Genomic DNA, 26,653 nt, shown 5'->3' on the forward strand with positions numbered 1-26,653 from the left:
ATCATCACCACCATTAAACAATATATAAGAGATCACATTGATATGTTTTAAAAGCCCTCAAGGAATGCTATATCAGAACTTCATCACATTATTTTCTTGACTATTTTCAGATCTATAATTCTTATTATCTACATATTCTCAAATCGTTTACTCACTACATGAATGCATAATAAAAGTATGCTTACTTTAAACTAGTATGTGGTACTGTAGCACCGCTATAGTGCTGTAGTAGCATCTACATTGTATTACCGAAAAATTTAAATATCCAGTACTACACATGTTGTCTACCACCAATAAAACTACGGTATACAATGTATGTATGTTACATACACATCAATAGGGAATACCTCATGGTGAAATAAAGTTGTGTCTAGGTATTGTATTGAACACAAGATTTAGCCAGGTCAGATACGGTACCATTGTCTCCCTCATCGCATTAACATTCCCCTTTGTCCCTTTATACAGTTGCTTTGGCGGTAGAGGCATTTAGATTATCCCTTGTGTCATACTATAGTTTCCTAGTGTTGTCCACGGTCCAAGATCTCACTATGAAACAAATGCTACCCTGGAAATAGTCACTTTTGTCAGAGTCTGCATGCAAATGTATGAGGTATCCATAGTGTTTTAGTAAGTGGTACACATAATTATGTGTATGTATGCTATGTGAATGGAAGTGGTATAATAAAGCCTGCAAGCTAGAATACTGTCTACAGTCATTACTGCATCAACTATGGATTTATAATTCCAATGACTAATACTAAATGGACACTCGGAGTAACCCCACATTGTTTGCATGGAACTTTGACTTGCCAAGCTAATGTATTGGACAATACGGCCACCAATATAAGATATGAATACATAACTGATGTCTACAAAGTTATTCATATGAGACAAAACATACATAACAGTAATTCATAGACCTGATAAAAACATGGAAATTACAAATATGTAGTAAAGACAATATGTACATTGCAATATGTGCTTTTCACATAGAAATCTTAGTTTGAAAATAAATTTCATTTTGTTGGACAGTCATGTCATGGAGTGGAAGAATCAAATAACTTAATTTCATTTTTCAATTCCTTCTAGTTGATGATACTCATGGTTCTTGTTAATGACTGCACAGCGCCCTCTATTCTCATACGATTACTATGCTGCACCTTCGACTCTCAAATGATAATGATGTAGCTGCACCATCTATTTTCAAATGACTACAAGAGAAATTTATCTGCCCTGTTTGTTAATACTGAAATCAATATTAATAACTTAAACCTGAGATTTAATGAAATCTTTTTTTTTTTGACATTTGGTCTTTGACAATCTATTGCACTTGTATAACTTTAAGGTTTGTTCCTACCTGTTCAAAGCAATGCTAAAAACCAGGTTGCAGTTACACTACCTAATTCATTCTGAACTCAACTCTTTTCAGTTTTTCCAAAGCCAAAGAAACCATATTTATAGCTACACAAGTTTTCTGAAAGCTAGTAGAAAGTAGTATCTTTTATCTCAGAGGTGTTTACATCTGTAAGATTTGCCAAGGTCTCAAACAGGCCCTCATGCACTGGCCTTCCCCTCTCATGAGAGAAGACATATGATGTGGAATGACCCAATGTATCTTACAGTATACTTAGGTGGGTGGTGGTTTTCTACCAGATACTTATAAGTTCTAATCTTCTGGATTGAATTAACGGTCAAACTGTCTATTTCTCAAATTATTATTACTCTACATATTATCTATTGATTTTTAAATGAAATATACACCACTTTCAAAAAAACAATAAAATGGTGACTACTCATTTACATATTTCAAGATTGCATCATTGTCATGGCAACTACTTCAACTACATGGATTAGTGATGGAATTATGGATGATATTGACATACATTATAGAACTGAATCATTTATGTAATCCTATAAAGGCACCCTTAACTTCCTCATTAATCATATCACTGACAGTGTAACTAAAGCACCTTAACTTATGCAATCTTTGCAAAGAATAACTGTTGACGAATAAAATCCAAAACTTAAGTCCTTGAAAAGACAAGTTATGTTTCCTACTATGAGTATCCTAAGCTATAGACACCACACTAAGTCTGTCTAGGGGTAATGTTTAAACTTAATTATATGCAGTTTTCACTTCGAAACAATGTCCAAAAAATATGTGGTTACATTTTTAGCATTTGGCTTTCCTGATGTTGACAAGTTGTCAAGGACACCTCAACTTTATTATGCAATTAATAAACAGACAGCATGTTCAAAGATTACAAACTCTTTTCTCTTTTATCTTATAAAGTTTGTATAATAAGGACAGACTAAGGTCATATTTGAATGTCCTTAAGTTATGTAATATACACAACAACAATAAATACCCCCTGGAAATTCGAACCACTGTATCATATGTTGTACATTTCAATTCATCACTATTTCTCATAAATGTACAATGTTTCTCTGCTTAATACCAGGACAAATTCATTGTAAGGTGCCACAGATTGGGTTTACAACACAAATGACTGGGTAACTCTTTGGTATTCTGTGTGCTTATTTTTCTTGAAGTAAGCTATTTGTTTCTTCCACATTCACTATAGGTTCATGTCTTTTCCAACTACTATTTAAGACAACCCACGTCACCAACATAGCAAACACCACAAGACATACACCGGCAGCATTTCCAAGTAGAGCAGTCAAAGGCAAGTCATGGTACTTTTCGTCACTGAAATACAAACACAGAAAAACATCATTTCATCTCAAATACACACATACACACACAGTACTGTTCAATCATATATAATTACATATTCCTGTAACACAACATCCTGACACTGGATTCACAATAGAGGCATGCAAACACCTAGACAAAGCATAAAGAGAGAGACTAGATAGAGTTATTAATACGTAATACTGTGCTCTGACCTGTCACTAAATTATAGAGGAATTTATTTTGAGTGGCATATGTATTCATTGCAACATTATAGCACAGCTAGTGTATAGCAAGCAGTGGTATACAAACATGTTACAATTGGCTAACAGAAATCAACATGCTTTGAGTTCAACAATTACAATTTACTATGTACATGCATTGCCATATTATTTGGTGCATGCTAGGGGCCAGGTAAGAGAGTGTGAATACATGTGTGTGTGTATGTTTGTATGAATGAATGAATGAATGAATGAATGAATGTATGTATGTATGTATGTATGTATGTATGTATGTGTGTGTGTGTGTATGTATGTATGTATGTATGTATGTATGTATGTATGTATGTATGTGTGTGTGTGTGTGTCTGTCTGTGTCTGTCTGTATGCATGTATGTATGTATGTGTATGTATGTATGTATGTATGTATGTATGTATGTATGTATGTATGTATGTATGTATGTATGTATGTATGTATGTATGTATGTATGTATGTATGCATGTATCCAATACATCAGCATTAAATTGTTAGAAAATGACAAACATACTACAACCTACTACGATGTTATTAGTTAGACACAGTGCAAATACATTCTATGACTGAACTGTAAGGAATATTCTGTAGAGTGACAAGATATGTATAGTTGATGTCACTGACACAACAGAGACACTAACACAGTCAGTTCTACTGTCATATAAAGAGTGTTTGGCTTTGGACCTTAACACAGTTGCAATATTGCTTGGTACTTTTTTGGATCCTGCTCTGTGATCCCCTCAGTAATACAGCCACACACATTGTATCACATCCATGTAAAATAGCCTGTGAACCAAACAATCTGTAACATTGACACTAGAGGGCAGTATACAAGTGTCAAGTTTGACAGTGTGTCAATTTCCAATGACACATACATGTAGAGAATGAAGGATGGGCCTACACTTCTCTACTGACTGTGTCAATGACTTCAACTACCCATTGCATTTATAAAAAAAAAATATCTTTTTTAACTTAAAAACACATATTCGTTAGAGCCTCAGTGGAACCCATGCTTCAGAGATGTATTTATAAATTCTCAAAATTCATCTACATATTAAGAGATGTGAAATGACATGACATGATATGTAGATGTAAAATATGAATGAAGTATTAGTCATCTGTATTTCCTAACACCTGCATACTATGAATAATAACCTGGTTGGTCTGGGAACCTGTATGACTCTATGAGGGTTCTATTTTAGATTTTACAAGGAATACTGAGTCTAGAATTTTTTTATCAATTTGGTAGCTATAATGATTCCCTTCCCTTCAACTCTACGATAATCTTTATAATTTGCATGTGTTACTAGCCATTTGCATCCAAACTGACATTATTAATGAATACTTTTCAAACCATAAATACTACTGTAGGTAGCTGTAATTTGTAGCAATTAGTGAAGTATGAAATGTCATGACTATATTTTCACTAGTACCAAGGCTATTAACTATAATGAGTTTGTCGTCCGGGGATACCTATATTTAGTATAGTACATATTAATAACTGCGACTGTAAATAACTGATATAGATACAGGTGACATACTGCATGCATACTATTAAGTAGTTTCTGATATATGAAATGATGGGGTGGTTATACTATATTTGTGGCAGATGAGTTGCTGGATGGAAGTGGGTGTGTTGAAGTTGGTGGGTTGAAGTGGGTGGGTTGAAGCAGGGTAGATACTTATGGCAGGTTGGATGCTGGGTTGAAGACAGGTTGATGGGTTGAAATGGGATAGAAGATGAGATACATGGGAGGATGGGTTGAAGAGGTGGGGGATGAAGATGGGATTGGTTGAAGTGGGTGTGTTGATGGTGGGTTGAAGCTCATGGGGTAGATACTGTGAAACAGATTGGATGGGTTGAAGAGCGGTTGATAGGTTGAAGTGGGTGGATTGAAGTGTAGTAGAAGATGAGATACATGGTACGATGGGTTGAAGAGGGTGGGATGAAGATTGGATGGGATGGTTTGAAGTGGGTGTGTTGAAGATGGTGGGTTGAAGCCTGCAGGGTAGATACTTGTAACATGTTGGACACTGGGATGAAGACAGTTAGATTGGTTGAATTTGAAATGAGTGTGATAAGGGGGGGGGGGGGGGGGGGGGGGGGGTAAAAAGTCTTGACAGATGGGACAATGTGTTGAAGACAGTGAAATGGATTGAAGAGGGTGGGATGAAGTGGGCTAGAAGATGAGATAGAGGGCGTGATGGGTTAAACTTGAAATGGGTGGGATGAGGGGGTAAATAGTTTTGACAGATAGGATGATGGCTTGAAGACAGCTAGAGGGGATGAAGTGGGTGGGTTGAAGTACATGTTGGGTAATGGGTGGGTTGAAGTGCATGTTGGGTAATGGGTGGGTTGAAGTGCATGTTGGGTAATGGGTGGGTTGAAGTGCATGTTGGGTAATTAGTTATGACAGATGGGATAATGAGTTGAAGTGGACAGTTATGACTGACTGAACTATGGGTAGAGGTGACATAAACTTCAATGATTTATGGAACATTTGATTAAAATGTATTAAAAGCTAAGATTACATGTGTTGAAGAGTATCAATTTATTTCATGATAATGGGTTCATGTTCAGCATCTGCGTCTTCAATGGCATCACGCTTGTAGTTGGGATGTAGAACAAGGAAACCAATGATGGCAGCAAATAGAACAAAGAAGAAACCAGCACAGTTGGCAATTAAAGCCACTGTTGGTAGCTGGGGATAATTGTCGCTGTAATGAAAACAGAATAGTTGGAAATATACAGATCAGAATAAGTGACATTAAAACTCAAATCGTAACACATAACCAATGTTTTTTTTTTTAATGTTTCTTATTTAATTTCTTGGCTGTTGTTGTTCATTTTTAATCTTTCAGTAGATTAAATAATTTGTATTACTTTGGACTTGCTACAAGGACTACTAATGAATAAGACTCATTTTCAATCAAATGACGTAAGTTGTCCATCAAACTCTCCAACTTGGATACTTAAACTGTCTGGAAGTAGAAACAAGCAAGATACTATTTGAGGAGTTAGTAAGTGACATGCATAGCAATGTGTGGCTTGTAACATGCATCAATTATAATAACCTTTCCATGCTTTGTAAGAATTTCAATGGCTATGATGGCAGAAAAAAACAGACATATTGCAAAGAAGATAGCAAGCATTATAACAAACTCCCTAAGATAATGATTATGAATCATGTTAGATACAGAATGAACTGAACAAAACTCCCCAAGATGTTGATTATTGTCAAAGTACATATTTACAAAGATGAATCATACAGAACTTCCATAAATTTGCTGAACATTTCCAGAATTGTCATACTGTGACACTGAAAAGAATTTCTATGTCACATGGATGTCAGAAAAATAAATGAATTAATTAATTAATTAATGAGAAATGACACAAGATACTACACTAAGATTTCCTTACAGGTATGAATGTAGTTGATCAGGTGATTAGAATTTGAACATGATTAACTAGCAATAATTTCATGCTGTCCACTGATTGGCCAAGAATAAGTCATGTGATGTAGACTACCATGGCTACCCTTCCAATGATTGGCTTACAGCAAGTCATGTGATGTTGAAGTTGTAATGTCATAACATAATGGTGGTTACTTAAGGTATTGATAAAGTGTAAATCCTAAACAAAAATCACAACCATCGTGGGAGTTTGGAAGAAGTATACTGCAGCAACTTTTGGCTTTTTACAGAACCTAAGATGTCATTATTTTTGTACATAAAGAATACTTTCAGTCTTATTTAATTTAAAGATGCAAAATGTTAGCACGCAAATGTTTTGCTGAAGCGTTCCACAGTCGTTTGAAATTACTGTAATTATCAAATGGCATAAAAGTATGGACATTAACTCATAAGGGGCCTTCCAAAGGTGAAAGATCTCCTTATGCGCATAAAGTGGTTCCCGTTCATTAACCATCATCTCTCACTCTATACACGTACATTAAAGCAATAAAGTGGCTGTAACTACAAGCTTTTCCTGCTGTTAACATTCAATGAAAACTTTACGGTCAACTGTTTGAACCTTTGGCGATACAATGCAGTGTTTTTTGTTAAGGGCATTATTAAAGCAGGTAAAATCCACCTGAGTTCACCTGTCATTTTACCAAGGTTCCCAATCCAAATTATGGTATAACGTATGGGAAACTACGCCCTGTTTTACTATATCCCCACTTTCTGTTACAGGGGCTCCCCAACCTTAGCAAAAACACTGCAATGTACTGTTAAATTTACTCCCTACTACCGGTACCTGTAGTTACTGATGTTTTTCTGGAACTGCTAAATGAACACTAAAACAATGTCCCCCTTGCTCAATTCTGTATTAAGTACAATGTATGTGTTGAAATTTAGTTATCCAGTATACAAATAAAATCCCTATACAAAGAGAAACAAGGTACAACATATAATATCAGTAGTCTGTTTACAGATGTCTAAAACTACTGAGTAATAAACTTTAGCAAGAAGAACAGTCTGAGGAAGTCATCCTGACCAGCTGAATAACTCAAACATGTACCATTAGGTACAGCTACTGTGGCTTTAAATAGAAAGACTATCTTCAGTTTCTACACTACATGGTATATGGCCTAAAATAGTTATTCACTACCGACCCTAAACTTTTTCTTATGTATCCAAGAAAAATTGTGAAGTCTCATGAGAAAGAGTGGATGAGGAGACTGTCATCAACTTAAAAAGACAATATAAAATTGTTCTTCCAATCTGTAATGGCTGATGGGAGGAAATAATACAGAGACCATATGGAAAACAACGGAAAACATAACTACCTGAACTAGACAATCACACATGGTTTTTTTATTTTTTTTAAAATCTACCTACCCAACCTATTCTAAAATTGAGCGTTATCGGAACCACACAATTTTTGTTTTAGGGCCTATGCATTATTTATTACCAGTGACTAGATGATTGCAGAGTGGTGTTAGTAGAAGAGAAGCAAGTACTCAGAAGTAGTTTCTATAACCTGACAATAACCCTATATCACAATATTTCATGTACAGCTGTAAGAATTGTCATGTCTACTTCAGCTCCAAAGTACCTGTACTGGTATCATTGCCTGTACTAAATGACAAACTGATTCTACAGTTTCCTTATTTGTGAAGTTATTAATCATACTGACTGACATTTAGGGTATACAATGTACATTGTACTTACAGTGAGAACAACAGCTTCTCTGTGATGCCCATTAAAGCAGTGGCCACGGCCATAAAAAAGATGAAAACTCCAAAGAATACATGTGTTGGTAGGTAACTGGACCTCAGAGACTGAGGGAGACCGGGGAATAGGAATGACAGACAACCAATTAACAGCTGGAAAAACAAAACAAAAGAAATATAAGATGGATGAATCAAATCTAGTACTGTCAAATTCTATGGAAATGTTGTATGATTACTAAAGGTAGATGTGATGATGTTTTCAAATATGACAACTTGATCTCTGATCTGTTGATTGATAGATCTACATCATCTATAGTGATAGATTGATGTGTTGATTGATAGATCTACATCTATAGTGATAGATTAATGTGTTGATAGATAGATCAAGGCTGATAGGCTTTGATCAGCTGATTTAATGTGATAAACAGTGCCCTTATAACCACCACATACAATTTTACGTATGCAAGAAAATTGACTGCAATTAGTTTGACTGTTTCTACAGGGTGCTTTCGTACCACAGCAAAGATCATTTGCTCTTTTAAAAAAATGATGTTTAATTTTGTAATTACAAGATGTTCTAACAGTTTGATCATCAAGAAAGCCCACATTACCATTCCCCTGCCTATGCCTTGTACATTCAGTATGTCTGACAGTGGCAGTTTAGACAGCAACTTGTCAATACCAATTTTTTGCATATACATGTACAGACTTTATTGCTGACAAGTGCTTGTCAGTCGATGGTCCAAGTAAACAACCAACAAAATATGACACATGAATATCGCTGTCAACACCATCAAATGAGCATTAACTAGATATGATTACATGACGACTGCATGAGCTGGAATGATATATTTTGTCCCAGCATGCTTTGCAACATGGCCCACACCACCTGATTTCCAAGGGATATGAATGTCCAGGATGTTAGTGCTCAGAGAAACTCTTACCTGTAGTCCAAACAGTATGACTGTGCTTAATCCAATCCAGCTATGTAAACTGTACATGTTACTGAGATTTTCAAAATTATGGTTGTCAAAGACAGCTTTCAGACCAACTATGGCACATACAAAAGCCAGCATATGGAGAAAACCATGCAAACACTTGATGTAGACTTTCTTTGAATTCCTGAACACTCGGTATGAAATGATGGCTGAAACAAATCACATCAAACTCAGAATGAGTTGAAACAAATCACATACAATGTAACACTCAGTATGAAATGATAGTTGAAACAAATCATACAAAATACTGGTCAGACTAGTCCCACAAATGGAAATATCTCAATTAGCTGAGTCAGTAGTCTGTAAGCTACAATGCTGTATCAGAGTTCCCTAACATTTGGTCAACCCATTTCAGGAGAGATCAAGACAGTTGAGGGTGGCACACCATGATATAGTCAACGGAGTGAGATACTAATTGGAGTACTATTGGCTGGGGGTGAAAGTGGGGAGATTAAATCACACTTCTTGATGTCTGCCTGGGTCAGTCCAATGGACAATACTATGAGAATCCAAAAGTTATATGAAGTTTTCTTAAAGAAGAAATTAGACTTGCAAAAGGCACTTTTGTGAGTACGTGTATGTGTGATACATAACTTCAATAAACACACATTAGCATATTTATTGCTAGTACAATTGGTCTTATTTCTGAGATTTTGCAATAACTTGGATCCCTGCACTTGACTATCTCACAATTTTTAAGACAAATTATACTAAGTACAAATGTAGTTAGTTCATTGGAGGCATAATAAGAGGACTCTTAATTATTTGTGGAAATCTGAATAGAAATTCGATTTATAAAGTATAAATGGAGTGTGAAGAATAATTTCAATAGCCTTAAAATTATTGAACTGGGAAAAACTTGCAGATTGAATTCTTTGATAAATCTGAGATGACTGAGACAGTGAGAGTATGTTTGAAGGAAAGAGTCCAGTCAGACTTACTTCTGCCTTTAGTACACTTGTATTGAGTATTGCTATCAACTTAAAGGAAAAGTCCAGTCAGACTTATTTTTGTCTGTTGTACACTAGTATTTATTATTGCTATCAACTTAAAGGAAAAGTCCAGTCAGACTTATTTCTGTCTTTAGTACACTTGTAGAGTACTGCTATCAACATAAATAACACCTCAGTGACTTACTCAACTTTTGAAATCTTGTAAAGAAGTTCGACTGCACTTGACATGTGTTCAGCAATTTTTGAGATTTCCTGCAAGGATTTATGGGAAAACCTCCTTCAATTACATTATATTTACCACAGCCTCTTTGTCATGACTAATACAAATAGTGTCAAGACATGATAGCAATGAGCATCCTTGTTTAACTTACCTTCACCATAGAGAAATATGAGTCCAATTGTCATCAGCAGTGGATGTAGATTGAATTGTTGTTTGCTACCATCCCATGCAAAGCCACCTAAATACTTTCCCATCCATACACCTATCAAGGATATACCCACCAATCCAACCAATTGAGAACTTAGTACCAATAGTTGGAAGAAAATCATCTTGATTTCAAATTCACAAAACTACCAAGAAATCTGAAGAAAAACAAAACCAAATATCATTATTAGTCATTGTCACAACAAATGGCAGGCATGATGGCACTGTCAAAGACACATTACATTATTATTATCTTAGTTGTGTTTATTAGTGGAATTTATGCTCTGGCTTGCAACAATATCACAGAAACCCATGAGCCATGAGAACAAGTGTGATGTACATGTACTTGGGGTATTTGTTTGCAGTGTTCTCTGTGGCCATACTTTCATGAGTGTAGCAAGTGACAGTGCAGCAGACTGCAAGCATGAGTACCAATAGTCCTTAGTACCCACACTGGCACTCACACGGCGTTGGGTTCTGTTATTACATATGTTTATCTGAAAGAGAAAATTTCCATCAAAATTATACTATTACTACGCGATCATAGGCTTTAGTGTACAAATAATGAGTGCACCCTCATTTGCATATAATTTGCATACAAGTATGTAGTAATGTTTTCAGTATTGTGCTGTAGTGCAAATGCCACTTACATGTATGTCTAGTATGGGCGGGCACCAGTGCAAACAATCTCTGGTACATATGTCATAATTAGTGAAATTATTACATTTCAAAACAAATATTAAACATGCAACTGATTTGCCTTTCCAAAGAGAATGCTTTCTTGTCCAACGTGAGACTTACTTGTAAACTGGACAAATTATGCTTTCTGGACAAAGTTTATTAATTTATTTATTTCTCATACCAAGAGCTGAATCGTAAGTATAAACTCTGCAAACAAGGAATATAATGCAGGTGCAACATATTAGTTAAATTTTCTATGGAACCTCAAGTGATTGGATGTTTTAACGCAATTCCTACATCAGTGATATCAATAAGTCCTTTTTTCATTGATATTAACTTTACAAATCCGTGCTTTACTAGAAGGCACTTATTTGTGTACTACTGAACAGAACAGCCAGATATCCAAGTAATTTATTTCTTATCTTCGTTTAATATTTTGTAATTCCATACCATCTAGTCGTCAATGATCTCATGAATTAGTTATGAATACATTGTTGAGGTCTTATTTCAAAATCTCTACAAATTCTATGATTATCAAATTAGTGATAACTTCCATGTAGTTGTACATTGTATATTCTACAACTCTATGTTCACAACATATTATTATTTACACTAGTTATGTACATCCTTGTTTACATTGTCTTGGAGTATTATTTCAATTTTTTGAAAATAGGCTTTTATCGGTATACATGCATGTAAACTATAAGTGTACCCTTTAAAAAGGATGACAATAACAAAATTAAAGACAAATTTGCATATGAAGCAAGATCATCATGTAAAACTGAATATGCTGGTATGCAAGCATTTGTTATGAGTGATGAATTATATATTGGTGTACACGATTGTGGTTATAATTGTATCAATATCTACATGTACATGTCTGTATTTACATGTCATCCATGTGTGACAAAAAAGCCTTCCTAACTCTTCAATATCTCAGGCTTTCATGTCATACAAACCTGGTGAAGCATCGCCCTTTGGGAGGATCCACATATGTCTCAGTAAGAGTCTGAGGTGGAGCAGCTACAAACTGTACTTTGTAAAATTATGACGTCCAGGTATAAATTAATCATACTGGACTGTACATGTACTATGTACACAGCTGAAAATTATCACATGTAATAAAATTCATAATCATCATGTTATTGAAACGATAAAACATACAATAAACATTCCCATTGCACTGTGACTACTTTCTTTTGATCATTTAATAGTCTAGACATACTAGACTGCTACATTGTAAGTAGTCTAGACACCAGACTGCTAAGTTTTGTTGTAGTCTAGACATCAGACTGCTACATTGTAAGTTTTGTTGTAGTCTAGACACCAGACTGCTAAGTTTTGTTGTAGTCTAGACACCAGACTGCTAAGTTTTGTTGTAGTCTAGACACCAGACTGTTACATTGTAAGTTTTGTTGTAGTCTAGACACCAGACTAAGTTTTGTTGTAGTCTAGACACCAGACTGCTAAGTTTTGTTGTAGTCTAGACACCAGACTGCTACATTGTAAGTTTTGTTGTAGTCTAGACACCAGACTGCTAAGATTTGTTGTTGTATAGACACCAGACTGCTAAGTTTTGTTGTAGTCTAGACACCAGACTGCTAAGATTTCTTGTTGTATAGACACCAGACTGCTAAGTTTTGTTGTAGTCTAGACACCAGACTGGTAAGATTTGTGGTAGTCTAGACACCAGACTGCTAAGTTTTGTTGTAGTCTAGACACCAGACTGCTAAGTTTTGTTGTAGTCTTGGCACCAGACTGCTAAGTTTTGTTGTAGTGTAAACACCAGACTTCTAAGTTTTGTACACTTTGTAGTGTTATTGACTGTTATCGACTGATTAGATATTAAACTATACTGTATCTACACGTACATGATGATGACATCACTCTTAAATCCCAATGTTCGAGTTGGGCAGTTTTGGAATACTACTATGATATCTGTAGAACCATTCAGATTACATTCGATCACTCTTTTGTTCTGGACTAGCTTTTTGAGAAGCTCTCTAGAAAACCATTGTTAATTGTAAAATTTTAATCCTAATCTAGCCTTTAAAACATTACAAGTTCAAATGAAAATTCATCTGTATTGGTAACTCAATATGTTAGCTTAAATTTTGGATTCAAACACAAACTTGAAATTTGTTGCCTGAAATTTTGCCTGCATACTTCAGTCTTTGTCAACTAAGCTGAACTAATGCTTTCTCCCTTGCTAAGCTCATGAGTCCGCAAGGGCATGTGTTCTACATGGGTCTATCTGATGACAAAAGTCTGAAGTATGCAGGTAATAAACACAACACTACAAGTTGATCAAAACAGAATAATTATCAAGAATTCTACATATGTATGTGTTAAAGCACTCAAATACAGTATTTTTTCTCAGGTGTTTTGTGGATGGCATAAATTATGAAATTATCAATAATAATAATAATAATAAGATGATTTGTAATGCGCCTCATCTCTGAAGAGCTCGAAGCGCAGAGCAAGAGTGGATACAGAAATAGTTAATGGAAATGTGAATTCAAGGTAATGTGTATTAAATAAAATGAGAAAGAAAAACAGTTATTAGCAGTTGAATAGGTGAGTTTTGAGAGAATGTCTGAAGGTTGACAAAGATTTGGAATGGCGAAGATCAAAAGGGAGGTGGTTCCATGAAGTAGGGCCAATGTAAGAGAAGGATCTTTCACAAAATGTTTTGGTTGACACCCTTGGAACACAGAGAAGACGAGAATCAGAAGACGAGCGAAGTGGTCTTCGAGGAATGTATTGATGTAGAAGATCCGTGAGATATTGTGGGCCAATACCTACAACTGACTTGAAACAAATGGATGAAATTTTGTATTGAATACGTGAAGTGATAGGCAGCCAATGAAGTTTTCTAAGAAGAGGTTGTACATGATCGAACTTTTTAGCTTTGCAGACAAGCCGAGCTGCAGCATTTTGTACATGCTGTAGTCTGTCAGTGAGGTGTTTAGGACAACCAGAGAGAAGAGCATTACAATAGTCTAAGCGAGACAGGATGAGGTACAATACATGTAGGTAACTGCTTATAAGCAATGCAGTTGTAAATATACATTTTGTTTGTACAATGAGTCGTTTGCAAAGAGCTACACTGTACCATATAAACATATAGGTATGGAAAATGAAGGCATACATGACGCCATAATTGTTCACCTTTTTTAGAATCTAATACTAGTTACAAAGACAATTTTTTGGTACCTTAGGTCAATATTAAATTACATTAAATAACATGACTCTGTTAATATTCAATTTGTGACTTATAATCTTTGTAGAATATTCACTAGCCTCACATACTATTTATATGACTTTCAGTCGACAAAAGAAGACATTCATTACTTGCACAACTGAATCAAAGTGAAATTTCTGTACATATATTTTTACATCTCTAAATCTATAAATACATTTCCTTTTGCTATACATTTGATTGATTAGTATTAATTTTTGTAATAAGTTGCACAAGACGAGACGATACAACATTTAATTTGGAAAGTAGATAATACAGTGTAGCTTTTGTATCTAGTACACAAAATAAAGCCTAAAGGGAACACAGTATGTGTATATCTCTATCAGAACACCCAGAGACATTGTAAATTATACAATGTATTACTATCTCACTAGGTGATGTGTACACATATTACATTATTATCATTATTTTCTGTGGGACATTTTTGAAAAGAAGTTGTCTTTGTTATTGTTTATGAAGTGTATGATACAAATGATAGATGTATTTGTACATGTTAGATATTTCACGAATTGCTATTGCACAGGGTAATACATATTACATGTACAAATGTAAATGTACATTGACTATGATTTCTAGAGTAACATTTTGAAAAAAAAATCATGTGTGTAACTTTTTACACTGTTTCCACATATCTATACATATATATATGTAGACATTACAGACTGTTATTTTCAGAGTGATCTTTTTTTTAAAAAGAATTGGTCATCATTGTTACATATGCTATGAGAGGTATGACTCAATGAGAGATTAGACTGTACCCAGGACTGCACATACAAAGGGTTGAGTCTACCTGTATTAATGTGGATTCCAAATCAAATGAGATGTTTACTCTAATACTATCCAATATATGTCAGCCCTCAAATTAGATGGAATTACCAGCTGGCAATACTCGTCTACAAATATGTTACAGGTAATGTATCTAGTCTGTATATAAAAGATTATTCAAGAAATAAATAAAATAAAAAATGCATGTACATGTACTGTACAGACTACATGTATGATTTTCAGTGACATTTTAAAAAAGAAATCATCATCATTATTACTTATACAAGTGACATGAGACATTGATTGTAAATATACACAAACTACAACTAGACAGGAGTCTGATGCAGATTGACTGTACATAGAAAAAGAGTGGAGGCTAGATGAGAAATAATACATCTAGTCAACTTGACTGTACATAGAAAAAGGGTAGAGACTAGATGAGAAATAATACATCTAGTCAACTTGAATGTACATACAAAAGGATGGAGGCTAGATGAGAAAATAATTATACACCTAGTCAACTCAACTGTACAATGTAAAAGGGTGGAGGCTCGATGAGAAATATTACACCTACATGTACATGTAGTCAACTCGACTGTACATATAAAAGGGTGGAGGCTAGATGAGAAATATTACACCTAGTCAAATTAGATATTTCATACAGTGTGTACATTTACATTTGTATTTGACACTATGGTATTTGACACATTGCTGGAAATTGATTATTTGAAAATAAATCAGTCAAATTTTTAAGATCAATGTATGGTTTAAGTGCTAATATTGTAACAGGATGTGGCAAATTTAGTAAAATTCATGTCATTTCCTGAATAACTTTTAACACAATTCTTAATGAATAAAAAGCCTATGGCTGCAGATATATTTTAGCTATTTCTTTTCTGTCAACAGAAATGATGTTGAAATAATGTAGGGCCTGTCAATAGAGCATATATATGTGTAATCACCTGGAGTGTTGTATATCATTACATGTACTTACATGTAGTCTCAATGTGCTGGCTTCTATAATAGTCTTACTCTCCGACATATGTCATAGTTCATAGAATAATCCCAATTTAAATGACCATTTTCTTTTCTCTGTGGGCACGTTTTTATTGTCAATCTACATTACAAGATAGATCTGCATTGGCTGGGTAGCTTTATTGCTGTGCTATATATTAAATGTCAATTGTAAGCAATACTGATGGCTTCACTTGCACACACATATATACCGTACCTGTATGCAGTATTTCATCTACATCTAGGTAGTTTGAACTCAGTCAGTGTTTGTTCCCAGGGTTTAGTAACTCAATACAAAAAGGAGAATTTGATAAAATTTGTACACTTCTCAAAACATTACGCACAAATTATGGCGGGAAAACTGATATCGTAGAGACAAAGAATAGACGTGTAATCATTATTTCAGTTGGATAACCAAAATGTCAGCAAAATACATGAAGGTGGGGAGAAAGGATAGTTTTTGGGAGACCACGACAATATCTGGGAATAGGATTATATTTTGCAATAATTTTCATAAGGAAAAGGGGCAAATATCTAGGGAAAGTATATAAAGAGTGGGATGTAGATAGATTTGTCCCCTTGTTTACTACCCTTCACAAATAATGTCAACTGAATGAAATAATGTACCTGTAACATACATACAAATCAAATGCCACACCATTTACCCTGTAAATCAAAATTTGGTTTGCAGATTTTCATACTATTCTAGAACAAATACGCTTTAACTCACTTGGTTTCCATGGTAATCTGATAATCTTTTACAAAAATGCAATCATTAATAAATGTCAACCAAGGCATGAAATTGGACACTTGATAATTCTATATTATTGAAATTAGAACAGATGGCTTCATTTCATATCATTTTTTAAACAATTTTGTTTCATTCTAAAGATACGAATTATTGATGCTATAAATAACTGTCAATTCCATATATGTCAAACCAAACATCAAATATCTTTGATGATTGATGAAAATCAAATTCTCTGATTCTGTGTCTGTGTGTGATTGAAGCGAATTCATACATGCACTATATCTGTGCCTGAAATGCTTTTACTATGCGAGTCCTTGAAATGCACGAAGATGAGCGACATTGAAAAAACAGTCCCTGATGAAGTAGACACAGAGACGAGATGATACTATACAAAGGTTATCGTTTTACAAAGGCAGCCTCTCTTTCTTGACTTTGTCACCTATTCATTTAGATAAACACAGAAACACATACTGAAAAGAAGAAATACAACAGTTAGCTCACCTTCAGTGGTATGATGATACAGATTAGCAGCTATATCTACTGCCTTGGCTATAGTAGTAATCCTATGTACACCTACAATGTACCCAGATATCTTACGTGTATGGTGATTGAGATTGTGACTCAGCTCACTGCCATACATAGACTTTACATTTATTATGTAAATGATAGCAGATCATGTGACTTCTCTAAGACTCCTTTAGCTTAGTGTCACGAATTTTGATATCATTATGGTAATATGTCTGAGTAAACAGAACAAATTGCAGTATTCACAAATGCTGACGTTTACTGGGTGTCTGTGTTAACACTGAAGATCACAGAATTTTACAATTCAAATTTTGATTCCCAAAGACATGCTATATGTAGGACTAGATGAAATAATGGAATTTTGACAATTCACAATTCAAATTTTGATTCCGAATAATATGATAGGTCTGGATGAAATCACAGAACTGCTAATAATTCAAATTTTGATTCCCAACGACATGCTACATGTAGGACTGGATGAAAGAATGGAATTGTTCACAATTCAAATTTTGATTTCGAATAATATTGATAGGTCTGGATGAAATCACAGAATTGCTTGCAGTACGAATTTTGATTCCTACTGACATAATAAATGGGTCTGCATGAACTCTTTAGATTACACAATTGTTGACAATTCAAATTTTGATTCTAGGACAGACTGAACTCTTCAGATTGATGGCTTTGATTACAAGCTCTAATTAGGCGATCAACAAATGTCATTTCTATTCAGTAATGACAAATATTACAAATAGTCTAAAAACAATTGAATAGATCTCATTATAGCAGTATTAGTGTCTAAAGCCGGTCTTTAATTGATGTGGCTAATTTTATTCATCCATTGATTGTCCCTCACTACCATGGAAAAATACAGATGGCATTGTGACAGTCTACATTGTACTTTTAATAGGCAAAAATATTTTTAAAAATGTTTGTTTCTGATAACATGACTTCAGAAAATAGGACAAATGAAATTTTCTGTGGGTTAAAATGATATTTCAGAAAACGGCATTGACGACGTAATGTGTGAAGATAGCGTAGTGTAAAATCGGAACACAGTCGTCAGGAACTCTACTAATGAAGATTATAAAGCAGCCATTCTTCACCATTGCACTATCATGACTGCCCTCAGTGATTTAAAAAACAAAAACACAATGAAAGTAAGCTATTGTACATGTGTTCTAAAATCTGATCCAGGAATCTGTCTTCACAAACTGTACATGTATACCCTGTAGGCTTTAGCAGAGTTTGCATAGTGTCAGCTATATATAAATACATGTTCTGTACCTCTGAGCTGAGGAAAAAACATTAGTGTTATAAAATTCAATTCAGTGTGGGAAACTAACAATTCATAATGGTTGTTGTGTTAATATCATTATTATTATTTTTTGTGACATTGTAAACCGACAAATAAGATTCAGGGGGAGGGGCGATCAATATAAGCAAAGTTTAAAGGTTACACTCCATATATGCCCTTACATAACCTATTTCTTTCAGTTCTCCCCACAGCTTTGGCTCTATGTCAAACTGTAAAACACATACTCAATTCTTGTGGGAAGACGTCAAAATACCAGTTTACGGAAGAAACTCTTACACAGTTTATGTTTGTATCTCAGTCTCTTACACCTGCTCCACCCACAGAGTTTTTATTATTATTAAAAGTTTGCGAACCTGGTAACAGAAAGGAGATATCAGGAAAAATTTACATATGAGTTTCCCATATTTGTATAATTTTTGAGGATTACCTCAGTAAAGTACATGTAACTTACTCAGGTAGATTTTACCACCCATGTACCACTCATATAGTGTTGCAGACATCAAAGGGCAATGTTCTCATAAATATCAGTAATACTTTACATAAACAGATGTTGTACATATTTATCACACTATCATATAGCACTTATACCAATATTAATTGTTATTCACTTCCTGTAATCTCTAGCTATTAGTTTATTATAGTTGGAAATAAAGACATTTCGTTTTTAGCCACACTATGAGCGACTCCTCTCTCTGTCTCTCTCTCCCTCTCTCCCCCCCCTCTCTCTCTCTCTCTCTCTCTCTCTTCCCCCCCCTCTCTCTCTCTCTCTCTCCCCCCTCTCTCTCTCTCCCCCCCTCTCCCCCCCCTCTCTCTCTCTCTCTCTCTCCCTCTCCCTCTCCCTCTCTCTCTCTCTCTCTCTCTCTCTCTCTCTCTCTCTCTCTCTCTCTCTCTCTCTCTCTCTCTCTCTCTCTCTCTCTCTCTCTCTCTCTCTCTCTCTCTCTCTCTCTCTCTCTCTCTCTCTCTCTCTACCCTTTCCCACCCTCTACATGTACCTCACAGCAACCTGCCTTCTATTATGCCTAGCCACACATAGCAAAAACAATATCACGGTGTCATAAATATACATGGAGACATGAAGAATATCAGAGGTTACTATGTAGGTGACACTTTATAGCTGTTATGCTAAATAGAATCTAGTTCTGAAAACAGATGTAAAATGTGATTGATAGTGTTTTGTTACACCTGGAGAACTTAGTGAGTGAATGATGACACAACAAAATGGCTTCCAAAAGGACATTAAAGTACGTTTTCATCTTAGTTTCAACTTCATCTCAAAATATAGTTCAAGGTTCAATAAATGGTGTAGACATGTACATTCTCTGACATTAAGTCACGGTTATTAACTGACAAAATTTGTCAACATAAAATGAAAATGATTTTAAAACAAACACAAACCTCTTTTGAGACCATATATAGGACTACACTGTAGTCCAGAATCCAGGGTGTGCCTTTAAGCAGTGGAATAAATGTACTACAATGTATAAATACAGTGTTTGGTAACTTTAATAGTGCTTTGCATATCAATATACAGTGATCCAGTGTTGACTTGTTGCAACTTTGACTGGTACATGTACATGTATGTACATGTATCTGTGTATTAACAGAATTCAGTAAATACTAGTACATGTAACATATCTGACTGTTTTGCAAGCCAGCTTATTTAATACCTGCACAGTATTCCTGTTATTTAACACAACAACAAACCTTAACCAAGGTCTCAGACTCTTACACAAGTTTGTTTGATCACGTTTCATAAGCTGTACCCCACTGATTTACATATTCAAATTACTGGAACATACTGATTATGCATATTAAAATCGCTATGCAAAGAAGGACATCATAGTTGCTGTAAACACAGACTGTGCTGTAAATAAACATATAGCCGAGATAACATAATGACTTGCATATTCAAATTGTTGTTTATTTATTGTTGCTGTAAATAAATTATTTGCATACCTTACATCATCTCACATTTGATGACTATTTACTAATAACAAACTGAATAAGAAACCCTGGAGTATACATCATAGTCCTGGGTATAATTTAATTTAAAACAATTATTAATTGGCCTAACGAACTACAAACTGGACTTGGTATTAACTAAAAATACATACTAAACTACAGCGAATTTCACAATACCGTTCAGCTTTTCTGTTTGATACAACCACACAGAAACCAATAAGAAACTGGACATGATAGCAAAATTGAATGAGTACAGTTTCTTGCTACATTTTGTCTAATTAAAATGAACTACACATGCCATCATACAGACATCAAATGAACACTGAAAAGGGCATTTTAAGTGCCTTCGTCAGGTGTTTGATACTAGGAAAAACATTGGCACAAGAATGTCTGCATGGAGTTGCAATACATTTAAATGGTTTATTTCATTTAGATTACAATATAGCAAAACATATGATCTTTCTATTGAAGTGTGGCATATGCAGTTTCTTGTTGGTTTCTGTGTGGGGTTATATCAAACAGAAAAGCTGACTGTATATGCATTAATTTGATTACATAATACATACACAAAACATCTGTCATACAAAGATAGTAGTTATATATATATATTGAGTGTAGACATGTGAAATTCAATATGACAAAAAGAATATACATGAACTATGTGAACAGTGGTATATGTGCTGAGGAACTTCTTGAAAATAATTTGGTTGTAATTTTGGTGACATTTTCAGTATGTTAGGTAAAATGGCCTGCTCTAGTCTTGAGTGTATGTGTTAATATTTTAATGAGCGATGGTCATGGTACATGTATGTGTATAATCGACAAAATTATCACATATTCTGAACAGATTTTGAGATAGTTGTAGTCATACATGTATGACTCATGGGTAGTTTCAGTTTCATTTTTATTCCTAATGTGCTAATTTTTCCGAAAAAATTCTAATTTTTTCAATATCTTCACATTTGTTTTGTATTTCATTTGCTGCTAGTTATGCTGTTTATTCTCCTATTTTTGATATCTGCCTTTAAATTTGATGGAAAATCCCTAGTTCTGCATGTTGTAGACAGAGCGAGTCAGGACACAATTCTCTAACAATGGCATTGCTCCTTCCATCTCTGTCCTCCAAAAACTTGGAAAGATACACAAAAGACCAGATCTAGCCCTGCACTACCTACAACCCCCCCCCCCCCCATAAGGTATTCCTTAAAGTATGTACATCTACCAAGTAATTTTGAAATCTCAATTTTTATACCAAAATTCAAAACATAATATGCGTATCAATGATTGCATAATCATTTCACCTGTACTATCAACTTAAAATTAAATGATACAGAAATATGACAACTGTAATAAACATTTATAGTTGATTTACAGGTACAGTAGTCTCATCACCTTGTACATTGAAATAAGCCTACAATAAATACTCACAGAAAACTAATCTAATATCATTTTTTATGTCAGCACATGACTTGGAGGGAAAACAAAATCACCTAGCATGTTTTCAGTACATGCATTGTTATAATACCTTAGGATGAAATAAATGTCCTGCCATCACATCACTTTTGATATGTTAAATCTACACACAATTGGTTTTGAACAAATTGGAATTGGACTTTCCACAAATACATCATGGTTCATGTCTGTGCTAGCCTAGAAGCCAGGCAATCATGGATGGGGGTAATTTTGAATTTTGATTTCCCCATATTTTGCTATTTCACTCAGTGACTGATTTAAAATGAGTATTAAACCTCTCCTTACTAGTCATGTCAAAGTGCACGATTTAGACAAGACAACACACAGTAGTTCCTATAATGTACTACTACATGCACCTTAGTGAGAATCTGACGAATTTTTTCAGACACGACCTGAATGGAATAATGCAAAGACATTAGTGTTCATTCCAAAATCAAAATAACCACTAAAGCCATCAAGATATGGACTAAGCTAATAGTTTATAGGTAGATAGTTTAAAATACCTGTGTGAGGTGACTCTGAGTTCATATCATTGCAATGTAACCTGGGTGTGGATGGTACAAGTTAGATTTGTCTATTGTGGAAACAACAGGTTATGTTGACAGCGTGATATAACTTGTACAGAAGACTGTAAATTATTGACCAGTGTGAAATTCCATTCATCCATCTTTATGTTAGTTTCAATGTATTCAGATCACAACCAATGTACATTTCAATCATACAATGGAGACATGATGGGTGAATGGTTAGCGTGACTGGCTTGGAATCTAAAGGTTGCAGGTTCGAGCCCCGTCGCTGCCTGCTGTTTGTTTCTGAGTGACTAAAGTCCTTGGGCAAGATTTGAACCACGACTGTGCCTCAGTCAACCCAGCTGTTTAATTGGGGACCTGGTAGGATGTAGGTTGTATTGTGAAGGCTTTAATCCTATGCGCTTAAATGGCTGCAATGGATTGTATGCTCCCCGGGGAGTTGAGGAAGACTAAAGGGCCGTTGTACCGTTCTGATCCTAGCCAGGGGTAATAATTGTAAAGCGCTTTGAGCACGGAGTAGGAAAGCTTAAACCCAGCATTATTATTACAATAATAAAAATTCTAACACATTATTACAATCATTGTATCAGTAATAATAACTTCTTATTAAATTATCATATTCAATAACATTTTGGTCACATTACCATGTATCAAATCATATCACTCTCAGATTCATAAAGAAATGTACCAATTGAAATGACAAAACTATATATATGATATTAATATGTGTCTGATCATGGGAAATGTTACAGATATTAATCATCACAATTATTCTAATTTTAAGGTCATAAGTACGACATGAGGTCAAATCACTGGGCAGATGAAACATTGCATACAAAATGTGACTAGGTAGTCTGGATATTTCATTTTCATAATCAAATGCACACACACACACACACACACACACACACACACACACGCACGGATGTATCTCGTTGACACATTCTATGATTAAAGCAATGAGTTTACAGAAATATAATAAGGCTTAATAAAAAAAATTGTGTGGTTCTGGTTACACTCAATTTTGGAATAGGTGGGGTAAGTAGATTTTTTAAATTTATTTTATTACATTTTTTGTTTTCTGTGTGTGTGTCTACTTCAGGTTTTCCATTGTTTTCAAAATGGTCAGTTTTATCTTGTCTTTTTAAGTTGATGGCAGTTTCCGCATCCACTATTTCTCGTGAGACTTCACAATTTTTGCGATTTTATTATTTTTTTCCTCGAATACGTAAAAAAGTTTAGGGTCGGCAGTGAAAAGATAGGTGGGGTCAGGCAACTGGACCCAACCAATTATTTGTTTAGGCCTAACATAGAATTATGTTTACATATGATACCACCATGAGTATACATTGTTTCAAAAATGGTATAATATGCAAGCATTCACATGAACATGCTATGTACACGTCTTAATTTAGCACAATCTACTACATAATGATCGATACAAAAGTTGGTTTTAACACGATGAGACCATTTCCTATGATCGTTTGTCTGTACACAATAAATCACGTTTTGCCTCGCCTCGCTTCTTGTTTACAACGAACACCATTGAAGATTAGATAATATCACACCCTTTTACGGATTCTTTTTAAATAAAACGCAATACATGAACTATGTTGGGTTTTTAATTCTACGAGCATTAGCTGCAATTGTCATGTTTGCATAGCATACCTGATAGTGTTACAACAATAGGTTAAATAAACGACATATTCAAACATGCAGTGTACACTTTACAATTGACCATGTTGACCTTAGCCCTTCTAAGTTCTATAACCGTTTATAACCCAACGTAGTAGCAGCTATCATGTTTCATACTACTCACCTCTAACACTGTATGCAGTTCGTTATCTTGTCATGTGAAAGCTAGTTAAAGTGGAGAAGTGAACACGCTTACATAAGTCATCAAAGAAGGTGGTATATCATATAGGTATGAACCATATGCCAACTGATTCGGATTGTTATAAAAATGTACTAGTCATGTAATCGATGTTTAGAGCGCCCTCGCACGATGTAAGTTGCTGTGACCCAAAGGTCAACAGGGAGCCCATGCCGACAACCAAATAAATAGATAAATAAATAAATAAATAAATGAAAATAAATATAAATGAAAACCAATGCATAAGTAAATGAAAATACCATAAATACATGAATAATGGGGATAATAATAATATGTTTATTGCTATAACCCATTTGTGGTTTATTTTTTTATTTTTAAAAAATAAATTACACACCCTTTATACCTATTAGCTGTAGCAACACTGAGACCTATTACATGTTTATGAATACAGAAATGTTTAATACTGTTGTAAAATATATGTATAACAGAAGTGAAATAGAGGATGAATATCACTTTCTTTTAGTATGTTCATTCTACGACGATGAAAGAAAAAAAACTCATAGCCGAACCAATTTTGATATTTAAAGTTCACAAGACTAATAAGAACAGATGAACCTGAAGTTCTGACATCCTTTATAGGTAAATTTACAATCAATGCATTCAAACAAAGAGAGACGCTTACAATCTTAAAGTGAATTGGTGTAATTTCAGTCGTCTACTATTAAAGCTGATGTGACTTTACTATGTTGTCACAATGTGTGTGTGTGTATTTTTTTTATTTTGTAACTTGTATGGACCTGAAGCCTGGAAATGCAAAGTTTACGTGCATGTATAAATATATGACATTATGATAAATTCAGGCCTGTGACATGTCTGTGTGTAGTACAGGTGAACACATCCATGCATACAGTCATGTACCGTCACACAGTTACTGTCACTCGTAGAAAACTTTGGCAGCTAGAACCTGTGACATACCTGAATACACATCAATGTATCAGCAGTGAACCAACAGCAATGTATACAGTAATGAATAATGTAGCCTCTACACCTCTGTTGACAGGCCTGTGGCCGACTATACAGCTCTGTTAAAATCCACACACACTCTTCGCTGACAAAGTACCACAGGATTGATGATCACAATAAATGCGCGACATATAGCCGCGGGTGGCGCTATTCAACATCCTGGCATTTATTCTAGACTGTCTGTTTGTCGTCAACGCTGCAGCAGACGACTGTGACATTTTTTGTATCATGAATACGAGAAAAAACTCAGGGAAAAAACTGATAGATTTCAACTATTGAATGATATCAACATACACCACATAGGACGAATCAGGACACAAACTAGAACTGTTTCAAAGTCAGTACTGTACTCGGTGGAAAGAATAATTGCAAAACGAGTTAAAGGCTGAGGTGAGTTTACAATTTTTTATTCTGTCGTCTGCAAATACACTCATAGGCACTTGAAGCGATATATTTGAAAATTTGAATAAAACACAGTATAATGTACACCTGTGTCAGTGTCTATCTTTGAATGTACTACCCTAGTTACTAGTATAGTAGTATATATGGAAGGTATGTAAGTTTTCCAACGGAAAAAATATCCGTCACATATATGTCCGTCGTCTGCACCATTTTTTCAACAATCTCTCTCTCCATTAAATTTGAATTCAGCAAATATTCTGATAACACCATGCTTTCTAGAAACCAACACACCTATATTTAATAAAACCTACCATCAATTGTCAAGTATTTCACGGGAAGGTGTACATTTTGGTGACTTTTTCCGTACTACTGTCATGTCACAAAACACGTTAACACGATAGTTGATAGCTCTGGATGTATGCGCTACGGTGGAAAGACGTGTCGAACATCGTAGCATCCAGAGCTAGGTAGTTGACAATTCACCCTTGACCTCTCAAGTTAAGTCACTCAATCGTGTCGCTATTGTTCAATGACCCCCCCCCCCCCATGACTCAAACTATGGTGCACAAGTTGTCGTCTGCGTAGCTGGTGCACCTCATGGTAGAGAGATGGTTGAA

At 34.9% G+C, this 26,653-nt stretch overlaps 1 protein-coding gene across 2 annotated transcripts; it reads right to left on the reverse strand.

Annotated features, from left to right (window-relative positions):
- Nucleotides 1-24,720, reverse strand: LOC144433733 (transmembrane ascorbate-dependent reductase CYB561-like). Of its 2 annotated transcripts, XM_078122092.1 has the most exons (6): nt 24,597-24,720; nt 10,447-10,657; nt 9,069-9,271; nt 8,123-8,277; nt 5,480-5,665; nt 2,570-2,710 (listed from the first exon to the last, which is right to left on the reverse strand). In XM_078122092.1, exons 2-5 carry the CDS (start codon nt 10,622-10,624, stop codon nt 5,500-5,502), a joined length of 702 nt encoding a protein of 233 aa, XP_077978218.1. In that variant the 5' UTR covers nt 10,625-10,657; nt 24,597-24,720; the 3' UTR covers nt 2,570-2,710; nt 5,480-5,499. The 2 variants fall into 2 exon arrangements, with proteins under 2 accessions (XP_077978217.1, XP_077978218.1); XM_078122091.1 differs by lacking the exon at nt 5,480-5,665 and having other exon boundaries at nt 1-2,710.
- Nucleotides 24,721-26,653: the final 1,933 nt, after the last annotated feature.

This window comes from Glandiceps talaboti, chromosome 4, assembly GCF_964340395.1.
Source record: "Glandiceps talaboti chromosome 4, keGlaTala1.1, whole genome shotgun sequence".
NCBI classification, from domain to species: domain Eukaryota; kingdom Metazoa; phylum Hemichordata; class Enteropneusta; family Spengelidae; genus Glandiceps; species Glandiceps talaboti.

Coding starts and splice junctions, on each gene's coding strand:
- LOC144433733 (XM_078122091.1), bottom strand. CDS start 10,624: ATGATTTTCTTCCAACTATTGGTACTAAGTTCTCAATTGGTTGGATTG. Junction 9,272..10,446: donor CATATTTCTCTATGGTGAAG/GTAAGTTAAACA, acceptor GATTTGTTTCAG/CCATCATTTCATACCGAGTG. Junction 2,711..8,122: donor GAGAAGCTGTTGTTCTCACT/GTAAGTACAATG, acceptor TTTGTATTTCAG/TGACGAAAAGTACCATGACT.